Consider the following 23461-nt stretch of genomic DNA (forward strand, 5'->3'; position numbering starts at 1 on the left):
ATTCATTACAACACTCTGCATTATATGGCACCCACTGCAATACACTCTATATTAGATAGTGCTCTCTGCATTATATGGAGCTCACTGCGACGCACTCTGCATTACATGGCGCTCACTGTGACACTCTCTATATTATATGGCGCTCACTGTGATGCTATCTTCATTATATGGAGCCTCTGCATTAGATGGCCCTCACTGCGATGCACTCTGCATAATATGGCGCTACTGATAACCCTATGTGCTGTGAGGCCACGCCAGTGGCGGAACTAGTGTCAGTGCAGCTGGTGCCTTGCACCGGGGCCCGCTGTGGTGCAGGAGCCCATGGCCACCTGCATCTGACAGTGCCGCTGCCCACCATCCTGGTCCCCATTAACAAAAATTGGAGCCGGAGCGGGCCTGCTTCAGGGGGAAGACGCTGACCCACACGCTGGGGGGGCTGAAACACATGCTGGGGCTGAGGGGGAGAATGAGGCTGACACCCTAGGGCTGGGGGGGGAGAATGAGCCTGAGACGCTGGGTTTGGGGGAGAGAGTGAGGCTGACACAGTGGGGCTGGACAGACTGAATTTACTGACTGGCGGGGCAGCAAGGGGTGGTGAAAAAACAAGGCTGGGCAGCAGGACAGACACTGGATCTAATTACGGGGGGGAGTGGGTGGTGGTGAAAAAATGTTGTGGTGCGGGGTGCCAGGAATGGGCAGGGGGGAGGGCCCAAAGCATATTCTTGCACATGGGCCCGCCACTCTCTAGTTCTGCCACTGGGCCACGCCCCTTCTCCACGCGTCCAAACCTATTTTTCGGCAGCGCGCCTAAGTTGCACGCAGATAGTCCCTTGCTTGCTATTTGCACCAGAGCTCACTACTCACTAGTTATGCCACTGGGCTGTGGCAAGCAAAATGGCCGTGGGAGGGCATGCCCAGCTGCAGCCACTCCTCCACCCTCACGGCTCATCAGCCACCCAGTGCCTACCAAGTCCAACAGGGACGGTCTAGGTGCTGGAAAAACAAGCAGGGGTGTCTGCAACTGCCTCCCTGTCCCTGAAGAGAGTGAGACTAAGGGCCCCATCTATTAATGAAGCTAAACTGCAGCAGCATTTTTCATTTAGTATCGCAGTGATACAAACAAAAATGTCACTAGTGCAATGGTTCCCAAACTATGCGCTTCAGCACCCTGGGGTGCCTTGGGACATTTGCAGGGGTGCCTCAGGTTGCTGGTCCAGCACCAAATCAAATTATTTATGGTCAATGTAATGTAAATATGTGGACAAATAGAAGCGCAAATCTGTCCCCCACCACATAACTGAGCCTAAGGATGACAGGTCAGCACAATTTACTTCACTTTACTACCTCACTACATTTCTTCTGAATATCTCAATAACAAACATTCGGCTTAGGGGTGCCATGAAAACAATGCTGATATGATTGGGAACCACTGCACTAGTGTTTATCAATACTTAACCCTCTGGTGAAGTCCAGCGAAGTCCTCCTCATCGGCGAGCTCCTCTGCTCAGCTGCTGGCAGCCTAATGCAGCCAGTGATGGGCTTCTGTGTAATGCGCATGCGCAACTGTCCGTCTGCGCACGTGCATGGCACTTAACCCGACGGGGACCCGGCAGTGCCTGGAAGGCTTCACTGAAGCTGGAAAGGCAGCGCTTGGTCCCCATTGTCGGCACTGAGGACCGCATCACTCTCGCCATCTAAAGATGGTGAGAACAATGCCGTGACAAACAGCAGTAATCTCAGATTACAGCTGTGTGTTGAATACAGAAAGGATGACATAATCCCTTTAGCGAGTGCTAATGTGGTTATGCATTGTTGATAAATGGGGCCCTAAGTAAGTCAGCTGAGCTCTCAGCTGGTAGAGGGGTGCTGCTAGAGGACTGAGAGGTGCTGACTCTGCTGGGAAAGGGGTGCATAGAGGCCATCCTGGGAAGGGGTGTTGCCTGTGCTGGATGACTGAGGGGTGCTGTGCTGGGAAAGGGGAGCATAATTAATGAGGCCAGGGGTGCTGTGCTGAATGAAGGGTACTGACTTTGCTGGATAAGGGGTGCATAATGAGGCCAGGGGTGCTGTGCTGGGAAAGGGGTACTGAATGAGGCCAGGGGTGCTGTGCTGGGAAAGGGGTACTGAATGAGGCCAGGGGTGCTGTGCTGGGAAAGGGGTACTGAATGAGGCCAGGGGTGCTGTGCTGGGAAAGGGGTACTGATTGAGGCCAGGGGTGCTGTGCTGGGAAAGGGGTACTGAATGAGGCCAGGGGTGCTGTGCTGGGAAAGGGGTACTGAATGAGGCCAGGGGTTCTGTGCTGCGAGGGGAGATGGGTGCTGCTTTGTGAGGCTGACATTGAAGGGGACAGTATGTGGCTCTGTGAAGTGGGTAGTACACTGGATCGGTGTGTGTGTACATGTAGCTATATATCCTGTATATCTATCTATCAAGAGAGTTGTAATAAATATGATAAAATGGAGGCAAATAAATCAAAATTATGTGTCCTCTGCCAGACTCCTAAAGGAAGAAAGAAGCTGACGAAAGAAAAGGGAGGAACACCAAAGAGGTAAGTGAAAATTGAGTATCATGTTTGAAGAGGTGGGGGAGAGTGTCTGAAGAGTGGAGTGTGGTGGGATTAACTGCTAGGGGGCACCAGCCAAAATCTTGCCTAGGGCACCAAACTAGGTAGGGCCGGCTCTGGGCGTGTGGGATCAACGGAATAATTATAGTTTGCTGCCACACACTGCCCAACTATTGTTCGAACCGGCCAACTAGTTGCCGGTTTGGAACAATATCGTCCTGATGTATGGCCTGTTTAAGGGGGAGATTTATCAAAGATTGGAGAGAGATAAAGTAGAAAAGTTGCCAATAATAAACAATCAACTTTGTTCTAAATGCCATTTTACAGGCTGTGCTAGTTAAATGACAGAAGCTGATTGGTTGCTATGGGGCTATATAGTTTGGGAATTTGATAAGCTTGTCTAAAGTATACACTTGAAGGAAGACTGGAAAAATTCCTTTATCTGGGAATGACCAAAAATAACCCCAGCTGTAAATCACTAGCATTTCTTCCGTGTACTGTAGATGTCAGGAGTAACATTTGTCTATACTTATGCCCCATGATGATGTAGATACTTTCTCAAGGTACAGCTATAAGTAATATGTCAGCACTTTCTACAGTAAGTAATTATCAGAATAAAAATGGCCATCACAGATGGTGACAGATACATTTGCATATTTTGTTTCCAAGAGAAATGATAGAGATAGAGGACAGAAGAGGGCCTAGGACCAAGCTGGATGGTAACTCAACTAATAGAAAAAGTCGACAAGTGGTGGATCCAAACAACAATTGATCACTAAAGCAGTGGTTCTAAAACTCAGGGCCTGATTCAGCAAGGAACGCAGTTGCTAATACGCAAGCAATCGGTCGAGTAATTTGCACTGCGTATGTGTATGCATCACAGTGCCGAACTAGCATTTGCAATCCGAACAGGGTACGCAGACCCAGAGCAGAGTGATTGACATGAAGTACCATTTGTGGGTGATGTTGGGTGGTCGGGCGAATGTAGGCGTGCCAGTGCGTTGCAACGCTGTTGCAGAGGTGTGCATAAATTATCCACTTCATGGCCATACGCAGTCTGAGGCCTCATAGCGTACGCTGAAGTTAGCGATTCCTGAGTGAGGTCTGACATGCCTTAACTGTGCGTATGGTCCGATGTTACAGATTATTTTGCTATGTTGCCCAAGTATATGGATGTGAGTAAGGGGAAGTGGGTGTTCTTATGTTTAAGCTGTGATCGCAATGCGATTGCAAACATTTGCATTTCACCGCTATTAGCAACTATGTAGCATGCGTATTAGCAGAGTAGCGATCCTTGCTGAATCAGGTCCTCAGTCCTCAGGAACCCAAACTGTACACGTTTTGCAGGTCACCCATCAGGTGCACAGGTGTAGTCATTACTCACTAACACATATTAAAAGATCGCCAGGTGGAGATAATGTGGCAGTATCACCGGAGATGATGTTGGTGAGCAGCAGATTCTGTGTGGGGTTGGAGAGATCCTCCCACACAGGTTAGAAATACTGATTTGTGACACACCTGTGGGGGCCTTGTGGAGAGAGCTCAGGTGTGGGCTGATGAGAAGGCAGACCAGTCAGGCTGCTGTTGGAAACAGTCTATGTGGGACTGTGGCAGCCAGAGAACCCAGTGAAGCTAAGCAAGCCATTGGGGACCAGGAGGCCTGTGTCTGGACCTTGCAGGAGGCAGGAGCGGACCACAAACCTCTCGGACTGTGTAACATTGAAGCAGCTGGACTGCAGGCTGAGGAAGCCAGGGCCTACTGTATACCTGGAGGATACAGGGAAGGCAAACAAGACTGATGGTGTTTGTATAGCTGTGGCAGTCAAGCCAAGCCAGGCTGGAGTCGGCAATAGACCTGCAGAGAAGCAGGCAGAGACTTTATTGGCAGACTAGCTGCACCTTGATAGAGAGGGTTCAAGAAGTGAGCTAGTGCCCTAAGAGAGGGCTAGGTTGTTTCTTATTTTCTATTTCTGTTTCCTGATTACCATGCTGGAAGTAAAGCACCATTTTCGTTTATTTTACTGGAATGCCATGTGTGGATTCTAATTCTGCACCTAATCACTGCACCACTCACACCAATCTAACGAGCTAATTACCCCAAGTTATCAAACTAATTATTCACTTGTGATTGTGTGAGGAGACCTAGAAAATATGTAGTCTGAGGTCTGTGGGCCTGATTTAGAGATGGACGCTAATCCGATCGCATCTGCGATTTTGCACAAAACATAGCTGTGAAAATATGCTAATAGTTCCAAATCCTATCCGAGCATAAGGACGCCCACTGCTGCCTTCTCATATGCGTACGACGTCGCTTACCTGCGTAAATATTGGTAACAACACCGCACATCGAGCGGCCATCTTGCCCTTTCGGCAGGTCTGACAAGCCACAGACTCAGCAGCTCTCCTGACACACAGAAGGCTCTCAGGCAGCGTAGGAGATCGCAAGGGCTAATATATGCACGCCCAGGTAACAGCATTTAAACAGTCAGACACACCAGTGTTTTTCTGACCACCCCTAGTTATCACCCCCAAATGCTGACTATCTGCCACTCACTTTGCGAGTGATTCCTTTTTGTGAACATAGGGCCTGATTCAGAGCCGGACGCTATTTGCGGTCGTTCGTCCAGAAAATAGGGGTGGCTATTCAAATGAACCGTTCGCTCTTTGCGGTCTGTTCACGCCTCTATGTCTGAACAAGCGAACAAAACTTGCGGTCGTTTTTTGAAAAAATACGCCCCCTGGCCGCTCGCATCCTACGTCATGTCCGCTATTTATTAGATTAATCGAGTACATCGACCAGCGTATGAACTGCTCGCTATTCTTGTGGTTGGTTTTTGCTACCACAATCTTGCGAGCAGTTCTGGCTATAAAATAACCCAGTGACGTGGTCAATGACGCTGCTGTATTAATTATGCACACCCTTAAAACGCCCGTTTTGACCTTTAAGCACGCCTGCGTTCTGATCTCCACTCCCCGTTTTCAAGCACCTTCCCCTGTTACCACCCACATATGCCTCATTCTGTCACTCAAAATAGCAGGCATTCGCTATTTAGCGAACAAACGATTTTCGGCCGCACTGACTGGTTCGCGCATGCGTATTACGATCCGTACGCATGCGCAGTTGGGCGAACATCGCTCGGAGTGAACGAGCGGCCGCTTACGATCGGCTCTGAATCAGGCCCATAGGGTCTGATTTAGCAAGGATCGCTATTTTGTTTACGCGCACGCTACGTAGTTGCTAATATCAGCGGTGACATGTAAATGTTGCATTCGCATTGCGATCGCAGCCTGACATATGAACGCCCACTTCCCCTTACTCACATCTGTATACTTGACCAACATAGTTTAACAATCGGTAACATTGAGTAACATCGGACAGTTAATGAAGCTCAAACCTTACTCAGGAATTGCTTACTTCAGCGCACGCTATGAGTCCTCAGGCGGCATCTGGTATAGCAGTGGCTAATTTATGCACGCCTATGCAACGGTGTTGAAACGTACTGGCATGCCTGCATTCACCTGACCACCCCCGTCACCTCCCACAAACGTCACTTCCTGTCAATCGTTCTGCCATGGGTCTGCGTAGCCTCTGCGATCGCTGTCCCGATCACAGTGGCTAGTTTCGCACGTGCACTGCGATGCATGCACATACGCAGAATGCAACAATCGACCGATTGCATGCATATAAGCAACTGCGTTCCTTGCTGAATCAGGCCCATAATCGCAAGGCAATCGTGGCGTGTAAGCATTGCGACTTTACGAATGCGCACTGGCAAACAATTGCTCAATCTGCATAAATATCTGTCTATGTTAATATTTTGCAGGTGTCGGCATTAATGATGTTGACATTTTAAATGTCATTGATGTTGACCTTTTGTGTCAACATTCTGAATGTTTACATTCTGAATGGTGACATTTTGACTGCATATTCTACCAGGAGATGTTTCTTAATTGCATATAACAATCGTAAGGAGTTTGTATGTAGCCAGATCATGATAAAAAAAATGCTTAATACAAAAACTCTCATTAAACGTATATCCCTCCTTGTTATTGTACTGTATACAAGTTAGTTATTCATATAATATTGTATATTTTGTAGCCATAGGAGACAGAATTTTTGATAATAAAAACATGGTTCATTTGCTTCTCCAATCCCCCCCCCCGAAAAGAGAAGATTCTTAGCACAAACTAATAAACAAAATTATTACAACAGTCAAAGTAAATGTGTAACAGTATACAAAGATATAATAAAACTATCAAATATAATTTAACAGACTGCAATATGCTGGGTTTTTTTCTATTATAATTATTACTAGATGGGATACCCGGCGTTGTTGAAGACTGGACCCTGAAGTACACCTGCAGCCTTTATTTGTTTACATTGTCCTCGCCTATAGCCCCATTCCAATGATCCTGAAAATCACTCCACTGTTTGCTAACATGCTTGCAAATAATGGTGTAACTACCATGGGTGCAAGGGGTGCCTCTGTGGCCCACTGCTGCCCCTGCACCCAGTCACGCACCCAGGGTGGGCCAGTACAGTCAGGGCCATCAAGTGGAGCCCGGCTGTCAGCAATGTTGATTTGGGGCCGGCCCACCAGCTGATTACAGCTGCCATGGGGAGACAGTGTCACCGGTCGCGAGGCAATCAGAGCTTGCGGCCTGGCAGGCAATCCATAGTGCGCTGCTCCTGATTGGCTGCCAGTCCGCAAACTCCTACTGGCTCGTGACCACTGCCAGATTCAAATTGCGCTAGCACTGTTCTTCCATATTTGCCGATGCCTGACGGTGTGCCAGCTATAATTAGCTGGCGGCCCGGCCCCAAATCCACACCTGCTGGCTGCTGATGGCACGAAGGGTGAGAGGCTGCTGGAGGGACATGGGGAGGTGAGTTGCTGGGAGGGGGCATAATGTGTAAGGGGCACTACTATTGTGTGGAATAATGTGTTACATGGGGCACTACTACTATATGGCATAATCTGTAAAGGGTATAACTGTGTGGTATAATGTGTAAGTGGCATTACTGTGTAGTGTAAGGGGCATTACTGTGTGGCATAATGTATAAGGGGCACTACTCTGTGGCATAACCTAAATGGGCCTTGTGTTACATAACCTGAAGGGGGTCTGTGTGGCATAACATGAATGAGTTCTGTGTGGGGGCAAATGTATGTATTTTTTTACCTCTGTAAGATGTTGCTATGTGGCCCACATAGTTCTAGTTATGCCCTTGCATGCAAAAACAGAGGCTCTTAGTTTAATATGAACTTGTATGAGTCATCAAGTTTGCTCAGACTGAGGTTAAAATTATACTTTTGTAGCTTTCTCACTGGGAAAAACCTAATCGTGGTCAAACTACACCACCATGCCAAATTTGGTGGAGCTAGGTCCAAAACTCTGGCCGTGCATAAAGGACAAACAGACAGACACACTATCTTGCTTATTATATAGATTAGACTTTGTTAGACTTTTCTCTATTGTGTATTTTATTGTAATATATGTTTTTTTGTTATATATTTAGAGATATTTTAAGCAAAGGAAATACTTAAACCAGATATATGTCATATCCACTACTGTCTGTATCAACTTACAGTATAGTATATCTTATACAATTCATTGGTCTGTTTGTTTGTTTGTCTGTCCAGTTATGCATTCAGACAACCCTGCACCCATTGGGATGAAACCAACGTGAGGTGGTCTACTTAGATCTTGCCCAGGTTTTACAGGGGGTTAGGGTACCGGTCAGACTTCTCATTGGTGTATGCTGGGCAGTACTTTGACCCAGTGAGCCTGTTTTTAGCCTTCCACAGGATGGATTTGGATGAAAACTTCAGAGTGGTAACATTGGATCCCCAAAGACATACTTTGGGGTTGAGGTCCCGGATGGACATTCTGTTGGTATACACTGGGCAGAACTTTGACCCAGGGAGCCTGTTCTGGGCCTTCCACTGGATGGATTTGGATGAAACCTTCACAGAGGGGTGGCAATTGGTCTGGGATTCCTTAGTAACTTGAAAATGTATACCCGGGTACTTCAGCTAGTATATATATATATATATATATATATATATATATATATATACAGTATATACATACTGTATATATATAAATATTACTGTATGCATATAGAGGCACAAACAACTGATATGCTGTTCTGGTGACTTCTTCTATGTATTTGTTTGTTTATCAGTTACTTATATAGCACCACCATATTCCGTTACACTTTACTATTGGGGACGAGCAGTGATGAAAACAAGACTGGGTAATAACAGACAGACGTAGAAGAGAGCCCTGCTCACAAGCTTACATTCTAAAGGGAAATAGGCATTGATACACAAGGATAGGTGCAATCTATTGCACATTGGTCCAGCCAGTTTGCAGCAGCTCTCGGTGGGCTGTATGATCCAGTCACACAGGAATGTTGGCCTGGGCTCAGAAGCATGTGAAAGTAAAGGAAGAGAAAATATGTAAAGTTATGTGTTGAACATATATAGGGGAAGTAATTGGTTAGGATAACTTAAAGAGGTTAAGTGGGTGATTCTGGAATTTGACACACCTGTTTGAAGAGGTGAGTTTTCAGGGAACACTTGAAGGTATGGAGACTAGAGGAAAGTCTTATTGTGTGTAGGAGATTCCACAGAGCGGGTGCAGCCCAAAAAAAGTCCTGTAACCATGAATTGAAGCAGGTAATGCATGTGAATGAGAGATGCAGATCTTGTGCAGAGCGGAGATGTTGGGAGATATTTTGAGATAAGTGAAGATATGTATGTTGGTGTAGTTTGGTTAATAGCCTTATGTGTAAGTAAGAGCATTTTATAATGACTTCGGTAGAATACATGTAACAAATGGAGTGATTGACAGAGAGGAGAAGCAGATGATAATCATTTAGCGAGGAAGATAAGCCTCGCAGCTGCATTCAGAATGGATTGTAGTGGTGAGACTCTGTTTTGGGGAGGACCAGTAAGAAGACTATTGCATGAATTAGAGTTTTTACAGTGACTTGTGTAAGATATGTTCGTATTCTGGATACGTTTTTTAGATGTATGTAACATGATTTGGAAACAGATTGAATGTGGGGAACAAAGGACAGTGCAGAGTCAAAGATAAAACCTAGGCAGCGAGCTTGGTAGGGTTGATTGTTGAGTTATCAACAGTGATAGAGATATCAGGTTGATAACTACTATTGGCCGGTGGATATATTATTAATTCTGTTTTGAAAAGATTAAGTTTGAGGTGGTGAGATAACATCCCAGATGAAATTGCGGAAAGACATTCGGTAACTCGGACCAATACAGCTGGTGGATAGATAGATTTGAGTATCATCCACATACAGATGATACTGTAATCCAAAAGAGCTGATAAGTTTGCCAAGAGATGTGGTATACTTTTGTAAGAGGACAAGGTACTAAACATACAACACCATATCTTATGTAATTGCCTTACATGTTTCTTTAACCTAAATATCTATACTTATAATAAAGTTGTAATGGTTGTGTCTGTACATTAATTTTTTTTTTGAGAAATCTACGCCTTGAGACTGTGTATGAACTATATAAACAAAAAAAAATGTTTCTGAATTTTTGTTTTCCTGTCTGTTCGTTCCTGCATCACGCAAAAACTACGGGATGAATTTGGATTTTATTTTCAATATTGTATAGCTTGGTCACCTAGAAAGAAACTGAGGTATGTATTATCTCAATGTGACACTCAGTGCATGCAGTGTGCAGGCTCCTCAAGCCAAAAATGACTAGATATATATACATTTTGCAGGAAAATCCAACTATAAAGCACTAATCAGGCAGCTTATCTTGACTCATGAAGTTGCAATATACATGTCAATCCAGTAGATGGCACACCAAGACAAATACTACATATCACAGAGTCGCTGCTCATGTTACTTGCAACCTTTCAGTGTTATTGTAGGTTAATTGGCTTGCTCATGAGTTAGTAGCCCCCAGCATCTTTTTGTGTTAATCCCTGAAGAAAAAACTGCAAATATTGTTTACAAAGACATTTTGTGATCAATCTCTACATTATAAGATATACATCACAATATTAGATGCCATTACTGTCTTTGTAAAATTAGTTCCGCTGACCAATACCAGACATCCACGTGAGCGAAGCTGCAGGCAAACGCTAGTGTACAAGATAAACAAACTTTATTATAAGCTACCAACATCACCAAAGAAACTAATACACCTCACTGGCTAGTCCAAAACAAATTGTTGTATCTAAATATATATTAAGATACTAAAAATTTACATTAAAAAATTAAATATATTAGGCCTCTTAATGTGCCTTAAAATCTGGTAAAAGTTAATTTCTCCCCCAGTTCAAGTATACCAATAATTATGTTTACTGTTATGAAAGCTGACCTAGCCAATGAAATAATAGACCCAACTGACATCTACAAGCTATTGGTTTGCTCTACATTCAAGAGGTTCAGGTTGGTTGCCAGATTTTAGTGCAGAGAGCTGTGTGGCACATGGTCTATTGTACCTTCCTCTGACCGGAGCTCAACACTATCAAGCCGTGGCGGGCACAACTCAACCTCTGCGAGAACAGTCGAAATGCTGCCACTGCCATTATCAACAAAAGTGATTGATGCCAGTCTGTGAGCTTTCAAGGCAGATCCCTGCTCAATTTATCCCTAAAATTTCCATGATCCCTTTTCTTAAAATGGATATTTAAAACTTTCCACTAACATATAGCTAAAAATAGGTATCAAAATATGTTGCTTACCATGGATAAAAAAAGAACCCTCCCATAGAAAACATATAAACACTGTTTTCATTCTACTTGCAAACTAGAACAAGCACACACCTCCTGGACAACTGACCACAGCTGGCATGGGGAGTGAAATCACAGCCCAGCTGATGTTGAAACTAGATTAACAAAATTACTACAGATAAACTGAACAACTTTCCTCCAACTATCCAACTGACCAACCGTCCAACTTGTTTGTCCAAGTAAAACAGTGCCCCATACACCCAACCAACATTTTCATCACACCAGCCAACTTCTCTCCAACTTGTGATGTCACAGAAGTAGGCGGACAGTGTCTGCCTATTTCTCCATGTTTTAATAAATTGTTGTTTTTATTTAAATATTTCAATAAAAGTGGGCTATTTTATTATTATTCTTTTATTTTATTTTATTGACCATGAAAGACAAAGGGGCCTGTTCGTCAAGTAAATTTTTCATAAAATTATGCAGAAACAGCAGTTTGTTGCTATGTACTAATAGCCTAATGCAGGAGAAAGCTCCTGTAAAAGGCTCATTGGTTCTGCATATTGCAGTCCTCATTATTATCAATAGGGACAATGATCTGATCCCTGTGTAGAAATAAACTAGTGTGTGTGTATGTGTAATAGTGTTCCGGCTAGGCTATTTTAGCGGGTCGCCGCACCCTGCCTGATTTTTAAATGGAAAAATGCACCCTGCCCTTTTAGTGGTGCCTGCTGAAACAGCCTACGCTGAGCCTTCCCCACCCATGGGTCACAGTGTCCCGTTGGTGGGAAACGTGCAGTAAACGATCACTGCTGGGTGACAAGATGCCATGGGCATGTGCACAGCATCTATTCACCATGAGGGGAGAGCTTCGGGGAAGCCCAGCACATCTGCAAGTGCTGGGCCCACCTCCCCGATCAGTCACAACCCCTTTTTGGGAGCACGCCCTGCCCGCATTCTAGCGGGAACACTATGTAATTATGTATATATACTGCATATATATATATATATATAGTGGTGAGAGGGGTTGTCTTTCACCTGAATTGCCCACATTCTGGTGGGATAAGCTCCCTCCAAGGGAGAGGAAAACAAGACCAGCACATTCTGCAGTTACAACAGAGGTTTGGAATTCTGGGTTTTCTGGGCTGCACAGCTCACAGTGAAGATTTGGAACTCCTTGTTTTTCAGGTCACCCAGAGCCAGCAGGAAGTCAGGAGCACAGGAAGGGTTTAAAACTCTCACACACCTGTTGCTCATTGCTCCTGATGCTGGACAAACTGGTCAGGCGATAGGCTGGGGGTGGGGTTAGCATTAGGGTGCCTGGACCTGGAGGGTCCAAGGACTATGCTGGGAAGGCATGCCCAAATTGTGGCTTCAAGCCACTACTGACTGGACAAGGAGTGCTGAGACTTTTATGTTTGTTTGATTATTCTCTTTGTGTGCCTCTGTGTGTCCAGGCCTAACCTCACGTCTGCTAAGGTACAGTGGCTGCTACAACTTAAAAAGGCACTGCTTCACCAAGTACCTGCCTGTCTGGAATCCTCATTTCAAGTACCCATTTTACTATATATATATATATATATATATATATATATATATATACAGTATATGCGTGTGTATACGGCAGTATATATATATATATATATATATACACTGTATGTTTATGGCACTGATCCTCTCCTCCGGCTCTGCCAGTGACAGGGAGGGATCCCAGGCTGACATGGGCAGCACAGCTGGCAGGCGTTGGTGAAGTAGACGGACACTACAGGCCAGTGTCCACCTACTATACTAGAATAATTAGCTGGGCAAAATCAAACATGTTTGATTTTCCCAACAATTTGGACCAACCGTTTCCTGACGTTTTTCAGTGTGTGGGAACATACGAATGACTATCATTTGCTCCCACACACTAGAAGATTATCATTCCAACCAGCCAACTAGTTGGCTGGTTGGAATGATATCGTTCTAGTGTATGACCAGCTTTAGTTGCTACCATTCTCTCTTCTTGAAAGGAGGAGGAAAGAGGAAACTGCTATGCCTTCCCTACAGGCACCTACAGTATAAATTTTGCACTAATGTGCTGTAGATATAAAATATGTACATGTTCTATGTTATTCTTGTAATTTTTTCCCCAATTATAAATTATTTGTTAGGGTGCCACACATCTGTGCTACTTGACTTGAGAGTTGAACAACAGAATCAATTTGGTCACACACAGGGATTGAGGAATCATACATCTGTCTCTTCCACTGAGGAATGAAACACCCACCAGGGGAATGCACAGGGTGTGTAACCAGCCACCACAGAGGCTTAGCCAACCATTAGAGCGGACATAGCCTACAGACAACATGGCTACTACTACAGTGCATGGTCTGGGATGGGCCGCTTTATAAATATATATAGTTCACTCTGTAGACAAAAGTGATTGGACACTGTTAGTAAATAGATCAACAAGATTTTATTGACATCAGTACTTTGTAAGTTCACCATGTGCTGTTATTACTGCAATTACCATTCTTGGCAAACTATCCACAAGTTCCTGGAGAACAGAAGGCGGTATGTTCTGCCATTCCGCCATAAGCACAGTGACCAAGTGTGACACTGAAGAAAGTCGAGTTGGCCTAGAATGCACCCATCACTCCAATACATCCCAGAGGTTCTCAATGGGGTTAAGATCTGGACTCTGAGATAGCCAGTCCATCCGGGTTACCAAATGTTCTGTATACCAGTCGGGGCATCACCCTGGAAACATGACAGGTGACATTGTCATCCTGATAAAAAAAAAATAGTTGTTTCCGTAGAACTGCAAGTGCATGGGCCTCCCTACCAAGTGTTCTTGTCGAAACCACTACATTAGTGGCCATTTCGAACTTGTATGCAATGATATACATTTCTCTTGCACTGGGGTGTCCAATCACTTTAGTGTACATAGGGCCTGATTCAGATCCGCTTGTGAGCACACAGCACTCGCACGCGGCTCGATGTTTCTCCCCTGCGCATGCGCCGCGTCCGGTGTGCGCATGTGCTAGCCCTGCTGAGCGACTGAACTTTAGTCGCTGCAGGGCTCGCTACAAGATGGTGTGGCTGTCGATGGTGAGTGACAGCTCGCCCTGTTTTGTAGGCTGGGAGGGGGGGTGGCTGCACAAACAAAAGCAGCTCCCTAGAACACCTGGATTTGGGGGCACCACTGAAATGAGGCAGTAAAATGAAGCATGTCACTAACATTCTTATCTTATTTCATGCTGGCAAATGTGGAACTTAATTAAAGTTACTTTAAAAGCCGCCGACTGCCACACGGCATGATAATTACCTGCCTTCCTGAGTTTCGGTACAGATTGTGGCGTGTCACAGGACAATGGCCCTGATTCAGAGCCGGACGCTCTGACCAGAGCGCTCGCTCTGAATCAGGGCCCACCTCCATTAAAATGGAGCGTCCTCCTGGATGCTCGTATAGCTGTGGGTCACCACCCACAGCATATACAAGCGTGCAAAAAGATGGTCGCGATGGTCTTGACCATCGCGACCATCGGAACTGCGAGTGAAAGCCTGCGGTTGGGTTTCCCAACCGCAAGGCCAGGAGTGATTTTGGCTCTATCAGAGGCAAAATCACTCCCACTGACATCACTAGTGATGTCAGTGGGGCCGGCTTCAGATGGTAGGCGTTCCCTTGGGAACGCCTCCGTTTGGCAGGCACGCCCCCGGCACGCCCACCAAAGGGGGCGTGCTGTCAGTCACCATCGACAGCACGCCCCCTTTGGTGAGACACTCCGAGCGAAGGAAAGTCCTTCGCTCGCCGGGTCTCGTGCATGCGCAGTGGGGAACATCGACCCACTTGTGAATGTACTGCTGCTCGCGAGTGGGTCTGAATGACCCCCAATATGCAGTGTTCTCCAGTGCCATGGGGCTCTCATGCATGTAGATGAATACATTACCTCCTATATATTTTCCTTAATATAACCAAATATTAAATAATATCAACTATTTTTGGGGGGGTTAATTCTAATTGTATATCTATTTAATAATGCATCAAGAGTGTTTTAAACAAAATTCAATCTCAATTATTTGCAAACTGTGTAAAATATATATTTAAACTTTGTAAATCATTTAATGGTTATGCAATGTTCCGTATCATTATATCTTTAGCTGGTGGACAGTTTATTACTAAATTATTTTCAGGGTTCACTTGAATGTGCTCTTAGAGCTTGTGGGCTTCATTCACGAAGCAGCGGCTTCTGTAAACTGCTACTTACCTTTGGGTTGCAGCTGAAAATTTAAAGCGGCACTTACATTCAGTGTAAAGCACGCCAGGCTTTACACTGCTTGTCAGTGCCGTTTTAAATTTTCAGCTCCGACCAGTCGATGAGCAGCGGTTTTTAAAAGCTTTGTAAATATACCCCTTTCACTTTCTTAATCTTCTCTCCACATTTCTAGACAGTTGATCCACACTCACATTTCACATAGGTCTGTGTGTGTGATATGTACACTGAGATTTGCCTGGTACATTGATTATACAGTTAGTTACATTGATTATACAGTTATAATGTAACCAGTATTTGCCATGTCTTACAGATTATGCTGTAACAATTGTTCTAGCATAGCTAACAAGACAGTGGGCACTTTTCTGCAGTAAAGTTCCTGGACCCAGCAGACATTTCCGCGGGGAACAGACAGAAAAGACCATAAAACTAAGCTTTGCGACCTGATGCAACTTACACAATCAGTATGATTTGACTTGGTACAATATATAAGGTCATTTAAATATCTAATTAGCTTCAAGGGGCATAAATATCATATTTGCATTGCTGTAAGTGAATAAATTGTATAACACTACTTAGTTTTCCCATGAAATAACAACTTCAGGTCATTATAACATAAACAGTGCATATTCCCAGGCATTAAAATATTGATTTACTTGCATATTTTTTTTTATTACCGTCTTTTTGAGAGATAGGAGCTCCGCCTTTTCTCGTATGGAAACACTTCTAGATTTCTTATGATATGCCTCAGATTGCTGTGCTGATGAAGACATTGTTCTGGCTACACTAATTCCTTCTCCAGAAGCAAAGAGGTTCCTACGAGCAACATATCCAGCTGTCTCCTTAATCCTTTCTTCTTCTGTATCTGTGATTCCACTGACATATTGTTGGCTGTAAGATGAAAACAAATTGGCAATTTATTTAATGTAATTGATAGTTATTGCTAAATACTGTATAAGGTATCACATAATGCACATTAGAGGAACATAGTTATATAATATTATTATAGTTAAAAATCAGCTAACATTATTATTAATTTGTCTTATAAAATGACACATAACCTGCTCTTTTTAGGGACAGAAAGAATCATTACTGCTATGTGTGGCCAAATGGAACAGAGATCTGGACACTAGCAGTCATGCCAAGGGTTATGATGACCTGTACATTGGCACCTTAACTTGCACTGGTTAAATCTACCTGCTAATTGGCAATTTAAAAAATATTTAATATAGTCTTAAAAATAACTGATTCATATAGGTTACTGATACATTTGCATTTTTTACCATTCATAGAAAACAACCAGCAAGGTTTCTTCTAGCGACTTTAGTATAATGTTAGGCCATTTCTAGCACATTAGTCTGTCTATTATACCGTGTCATGGTAATAACTCAATTTATTGCCACACAGGGGCAATTGGAGACTTTTGATGATGGATGTGAAATTATATGATGCTAGTAATTTTGGACTGGGTTCTATTTTCACTCCTGTTTCAGAGGGAGGTGACAAAGAATGGGAAATAGAATAGTCACAGAGGATAAACAAAATGAATCAATTTAAGTGCAGTAATGAATAAACATCAAATAATTTCCTCTGGTGTACAATCATAAGTTTCATTGTACACAAATGATTAACTTCATGTAAAAGGGACTGATCCCCCAGCACGTTATGGTCTGCGTTACTATGTAGATACATAGGATAATTTGCTAGGCCCCTCCCAGCCTTTGCTAGGCCCCTCCCAACCTTCATCACCCTTCACATCGCCTATGTTCTTTTACTAATCTCATAGAGCAGGGTTGGGGAACCTCAGGCCCGGGCCATATAAGGCCTGGCCCTCCGAGCTTTTTTCTGCTAACCTCATCTGGATAGCAGGGAGCCTAGAATGGCACCCTGCAGCCAGAATCTATGCAGCAGAGCCTCCTGGAGCATCCTTAGGGCGCTTCAGGCATAGCTGCAATCACTGGCGATTGCGGCCCCGTCCCCGTGTGACATCACAAAGAGGGGGCATGGCCTGCACCAGGACCGCAAATACTGTTATATATATCAAAATGACCCTCTGCAGAAAAAAGGTTCCTCACCCCTGTCATAGAGGATTGCTAAAGTCTATTGTTTCCCTTTAAATTACTAATTGTCTACCTAATTTTACAGAAAATTTGGAATATCTCAAAGAAAGGATAAAATATAAAAATAGCTAAAATATATTTTCTAATACAAGAATTTGTAATTGTCTCTAGTGACAAACAAGAAAGAGAAATGTGAGATCGCATATAAAATACACTGATTTGATGTTTAATAATGCCATAATATTTTAGTATGTCATATATATTAAGTTCTGATAAAATGATCTTTAATATAATGTTGTTTCCATATTCTTTCTATAATGCATACTGATAATAGAAAGTGATTGCGGAATTCCTCGCCACTCTGCTCTGGCATGTAATGTGTTATACGGGGACTGTCATAGGAAACTTAACAGAGCAGGTGGGAGGTAAAAGTCACTAGGATTGAGTAGCTGGATACAAGAATAAACATTGAGTACACGTACCGTCCCCTGAACACTGGAACCACATAGTCCACATCTTCATTCTCGGGGACGATATTCTTTGACCGCTTTGCTCTTGGACTCATCTTGTATGTACCTTCTATCGTTTTATGGGATGCTTTCAGTCTGCAGCAAATGCAACAGATTATTTATATTGTAAGCTGTTATTGTGTGACTATATCAGCTGTAAATACAGATTGTATAAATATGTATACAATGCATATATTGTCAGATGAGTAAGGATTAGCTAAGTCAGCCATCACAATTATTCCTACAGTTCACACAAAATAAGGATAGTGTACTGTATGGCAAATCCGCATCATGCAAATACTGTTTACCTTTTTGTTTGGCAAATCCGACACCTGCCGGGGCATCATTATTAAAAATCAATATTATTAACATTTATTTATATAGTGGCAGCATGCTCCGTAAAGCTTTACAATTGGGGATAGCAATAATAAATCAAGTTTGGGTGCAGCAGACTTTGTAGACCAAGTTTCAGCTTCTGTGGAGAAAACAAAATTATTCTCAACTATGGCCAAATTGGGCGTCCATCATAAATCATAGCTCTATTATAAAGGGATGCTCACATCCATTCAGCCAGCACCCTATTCAGCCAGGTGAGAACAAATACTGCAGGCGTTGTGTTAAGTATTCTGTTTAGAAAGGAATATCTTTCCCCTTAATTTTCAGTGGGGTACTGTAGGCTATCCTGGACATAGAGTACTTCTCAGTGGCGTAACTAGGGCAGGGCGAGCGGGCCACGTGTCCTGGGCACCTCGGGACCAGCGGCGTGTGGGGGGGGGGGCGCCGCTGGCCACGGTGCCGGCCCATCCTAGTTACTCAGTGTAGTGCCGACTGCAGAGAGTGCGGTCAGCGCTACACATTTACACAGGACCGGTGCTAGGCTTCCCAGCGCCGGTCCTGTGCTGCACAGCAGAGCCCCTTCCCTCCCCCTGAGCGCTTGCCCAATAGCGCCAGGCGGAGGGCGGGAGGCGGGCTTAGGCTGTGCATTCTAACACACACATCGCCGCCAGCGCGGCAGTGATGTGTGTGTGTGTGATAAAGTTGAGCCCATTGTAACTGTATTTAATAAATTAGCATGTATATTCATATGAGATTAACCCCTTTCACTGTTGAGGGTTTTCTTAACCTTGTGCTGAGGCAATTTTCTGGTGTTAGCGCTCGTAACATTCCAACATCAATACCACTGATTATTATATGTGGTACCCACACAAATTATAACTTGTTTTTTTCAGAAGACTTTTTATTTTCAGAAAATTCCATTTGTTTTTTTAACTCATTCTAATACGTCAATAAAAACTTAACTCAAATGGCCACAAAAAGTGTTTGTTTGTTTTTTATTTCAAGAAAGAACCAAAAGCAAATGTGATTTTTTTTTGTCTTATAAGAACCACAAAGAAATAGTTTCACCAATAATCCACCTTTCCAAAATAGTAAAAAGAAGAACTCTATGTGAGAGTTTGACAAAAAAAAATAACTTTATTTGAAAATGCATTTTTTTATTTTCTCGATTTAAATGCTTCCTATTTGAAGAAAGAAAATAGTATCTCAACAAGGCCTACCATTTTTTAAATTAGACAACCTGCTGCATTAAATAAGGGATATTTTTTTTTATTTGGCACAAGATGGGGGAGATAAGGGCTTTAGATTCCCCCTCCCCCCTAAATTTGCATAAAATCTTATTTTTCATGTGCTGTTTCAGTTATTGTCTAGTGATCACCAGACAATAACTACTAAGGGACTGGCCCCAGTGATCTTCGGGACTCCTCACCAGTTATTCCTCACCAGTTATTAGTTCTAGTGGGGAGAAGTAAGTAACTGGGGAGCACTTTGCTGCAGGCGACAAGCAGGACTTGTCATCCACAGTTTTCATGTATGTGCAGATGACGATCCCCACTCGTCCTCCGCAGCGAAGGGATTAAAGTCTAAGCAAACTGGTAACATGATTAACAGTAAGTAGAAATCTGAATTACAGTTATACAACAATTGCACATTGGATTAAAAGCACAGAAATTAATATGCTGCAAAACAGAAAAGTCACACAAAAGAGACATATATAACACATTAACACATGTAAACAACACACTGCACTTGTTATATAAATTTAAATAAATGGCAAATAGTAAAAATACTCTATATAAAGAGTGTAAATGTTCTGTATAAATAGTGCTTAGCCTTTAATCCCAATGAGAAAAGAGAGTAATAAGAGTACAGTCACTGACATAAATAATTGGTTAAGGTCACTTGATTTACACAGAACATCATTCCAAAAGAGGCGTGAATACTTGACATAGGGGTAATGCTCTCAGAGCTATGGTAAGTAAATATGGAATAAAATCATACAGAGACAGAACAAGTTAAAATGCTAAATATAGAAGCTGATATTCAGCAGTAATAAAATCATATTTTTGTGCAAATTTTCACTGGTACTATAATATTTGTGTAACCTAAACTAAAGGTAGCCTGGAGGAGATACAAGAGCCGAGACAGATTGAAGTGATTAGGGTGAGCTGATATAGGGAAAAGTGATAATACCAATAAGGAAATATGTGTGCTGTGCAAGTAGAGAAAATGTATATTTTGGTGAATTGTTACAAAAGAAAGAAATTGTTATGGATTTGTTACAGAAAAATACATAATTATGGATTTGTTACAGGAGAAAAAAATAGTTATGGATTTAAGGTTATTGGAAAAAATAACAGAGACTTATCCAGTATAGTAAGGTGAGGATGAAAAAGAGAATACAATAGACTGTTCAGATGAAAAGTAAATTGAGAAGATTAGTACCTAACACATCATATATAAAATGTTATGAGAAAAGCTGAGTAACATGTAACAGAAAATTAAATCACAAATAAAGTAAAATAGTGAAGAACTGATTAATTAAATAAGAGAAAATAAAGGTTTGGATCATTACCCAAGATGGCTGCTGTGGGCGGCCGAGTGACGTTTCTCTTCATGCTGGTACTGGCTTAAGGTGGACTGCAGATCTATGTTGCGATAATCACGGTCAAAATGCTGATGACGCTTTTGGTAGAAGGGCAAAGACATCCTGCCACCTCTTTTCACTGTTTATAGTGGGTTCAAAAATATATCCATTTATTTCATTATTTGTAGTTAGGTGTTGATTAATGTGACTGTTGCCACCAGTTAGCTCTTTTTCCAGTAGTGTAACATACAGGACCGACTTATACTGATTATTTGTTATGGGTAATTAGTACTTAGTAATTGCAAAGATAAATTGTGGGCTGTTGATCTCCACGGTGTTGACTGTGCCCTAAAACCTAAGGGTTCCGGAGTTAAAAAATCTGTATATTTGAAGGAAAAATCATTGTTCTAAAAGTTACAGTACATATTTGTCTTTTACATGCATTTCATTTCCATTGCAATGCATTTATTTTGAAATGTTTCTTGAAACAATATAGTTGAAAACTTACATTGATCACAATGGGAGTGGCTAGTAAATGCATTAAGAGGCGATTAGGAATTATTTACATACATTTTTTATGTCTGTCTTGAAAAAAACGACCTCAATGCAAATCCAATAACGAAAGTGTACAATATACAACTATTCACTCCAAATATCTTCCAATTCAACCCCTCCGCTCGGCCTCAGGTCTGCGTCTCTCATCCACACCTGTCGTTGTTACATTACAGGACTTATTTTTAGCTGCACCTGCTCTGCGGAACTCCCTTACTCATACAGTAAGATTTTCCCTTTCCTCCAACTCTCCATGGCAGGCATTCCCTGAAAATGCAACTCTTTGGGCAGTCGCCCTCTTAAACTCCTTAGCACCTTGGTACCTGGTTATCAGTTCATCAATTAAAGAGAGCAAATTAAAGTCCGCACAGTTCTTACATAAACATGTTCTTTCCCCAATCATTCACATATGTATCTAATTATACTGTATAGGGGAGGTGTACCCGGGAATATAAATGGACATTAATTAACAAAGAAGAAAAAAGTATTCCCAATAAGGGGCACTAATGGACTGATATTGAAGTATCCTTATATCAAAAACAGTGACCCCCCACTAAATATAAAATATAACTATTATTTCATTCATAAGATCAGTTCAGTGAAATATTTATTTTTAGATAATTTAATTGTTTTAGATAAAATAGTGTATAATGTGATTTAAAACCAGTGTTGTCACACACAACCCAGATATTCTCTTCTGAACTATATCATATTTATTAATGATTACATTATAATCATATGTAATGAGGACAGGATATCTGGATTGTCAATTATTATTGTTAATGAACATGCGTTCAATTATCTGTAAGCCTATTCATCATTTGTTGAAAAACATATACTATTTTCCTGTGTTATTAGTATTAAATAATTTTATGTCTGTATGATTACTTAATTTTATGATGTGAATAATTTTTATTTATCACCGCAGAATGATTATTCTGTGATGTATTCGCTGATCACATGTGTGTATTATATAGCACACACATATAATATGGCCACGCTGAATAATTAACAGCAAGAGATAACAGATATTAAGTACTGTATTCCTAAGTGGATATAAATCCACCAGATCCCTTGTTAATATGGATTGATAATTGCTCTATGCCAGAGACTCGGTGTGATACCATAGTTAAATAAAGAATCTCGTGTTGAGCTGAAAAGATGATACAATAGTATCCGAGTAAGTTTTCACATCTATTCCTATCAATTACATAATAACAGGTTGCCAGACTGGATTAATAAAACTGCTATACTGCAGTGTTTATTAATACAAGTGACACTTATGGTGAGTATCTCACAAGGGGCAATATATACTGCAGGATCACACCACCTCTCACTCTGATCTGACCATGATTATGGTTCTAATATAGTGGTGATTCTATCACACTAGATGGTATGTATAGCATGATCAAACTGCATGTCATATTCATCCAGCCTAAAATTCAGCTCTGAAATAGCGGCGTGTCCCACTCATTTCACAGAGACAATTATAAGTTATTTCACATTAATATATGTTAGATGGACAATACACTGCAGTGTTAATTAACACAGGTTAACATTCTTGGTAAAAGTCTCGCAATAAGCGATATATATTGCAGGATCACACCACCTCTCACCCTGATCTGACCATAATTATGGTTTTAAAATAGTGGCGTCTGCTCCTAGCAAATATATCACATTAGGTGGTGTGTGTAGCAGGGTTACACCACATGTCATATTAGTTTAGCCTACAGTTCGGCTCTGATGTAGCGGCTTGTCCTGCTCTTTTCACGGAGGCAAATATGACTAATTTCACATCAATATATATATATATATATATATATATATATATATTTACCCTTAACATGATCTAATTGAATACAAATAAATAT

The 23461-nt window shown here is 42.2% G+C and overlaps 1 protein-coding gene across 2 annotated transcripts in view; it reads right to left on the reverse strand.

Annotated features, from left to right (window-relative positions):
- Positions 1-23461, reverse strand: part of MYOM1 (myomesin 1) — a 155325-nt gene that overhangs the window by 106669 nt on the left and 25195 nt on the right. Inside the window, exons 2-4 of one of the 2 annotated variants that reach the window (XM_088469641.1) lie at positions 21027-21177; positions 18089-18211; positions 16224-16437 (exon numbers count right to left, since the gene is read on the reverse strand). In XM_088469641.1, the coding sequence (XP_088325767.1) occupies positions 16224-16437; positions 18089-18211; positions 21027-21160 (471 nt within the window). In that variant the 5' untranslated portion in view covers positions 21161-21177. The remainder of the gene's footprint in view (positions 1-16223; positions 16438-18088; positions 18212-21026; positions 21178-23461) is intronic. The other variant, XM_088469642.1, reaches the window with a different exon arrangement.

Source organism: Taudactylus pleione, unplaced genomic scaffold (genome assembly GCF_031769625.1).
Source record: "Taudactylus pleione unplaced genomic scaffold, aTauple2 ptg000093l, whole genome shotgun sequence".
Classification (NCBI taxonomy): Eukaryota; Metazoa; Chordata; class Amphibia; order Anura; family Myobatrachidae; genus Taudactylus; species Taudactylus pleione.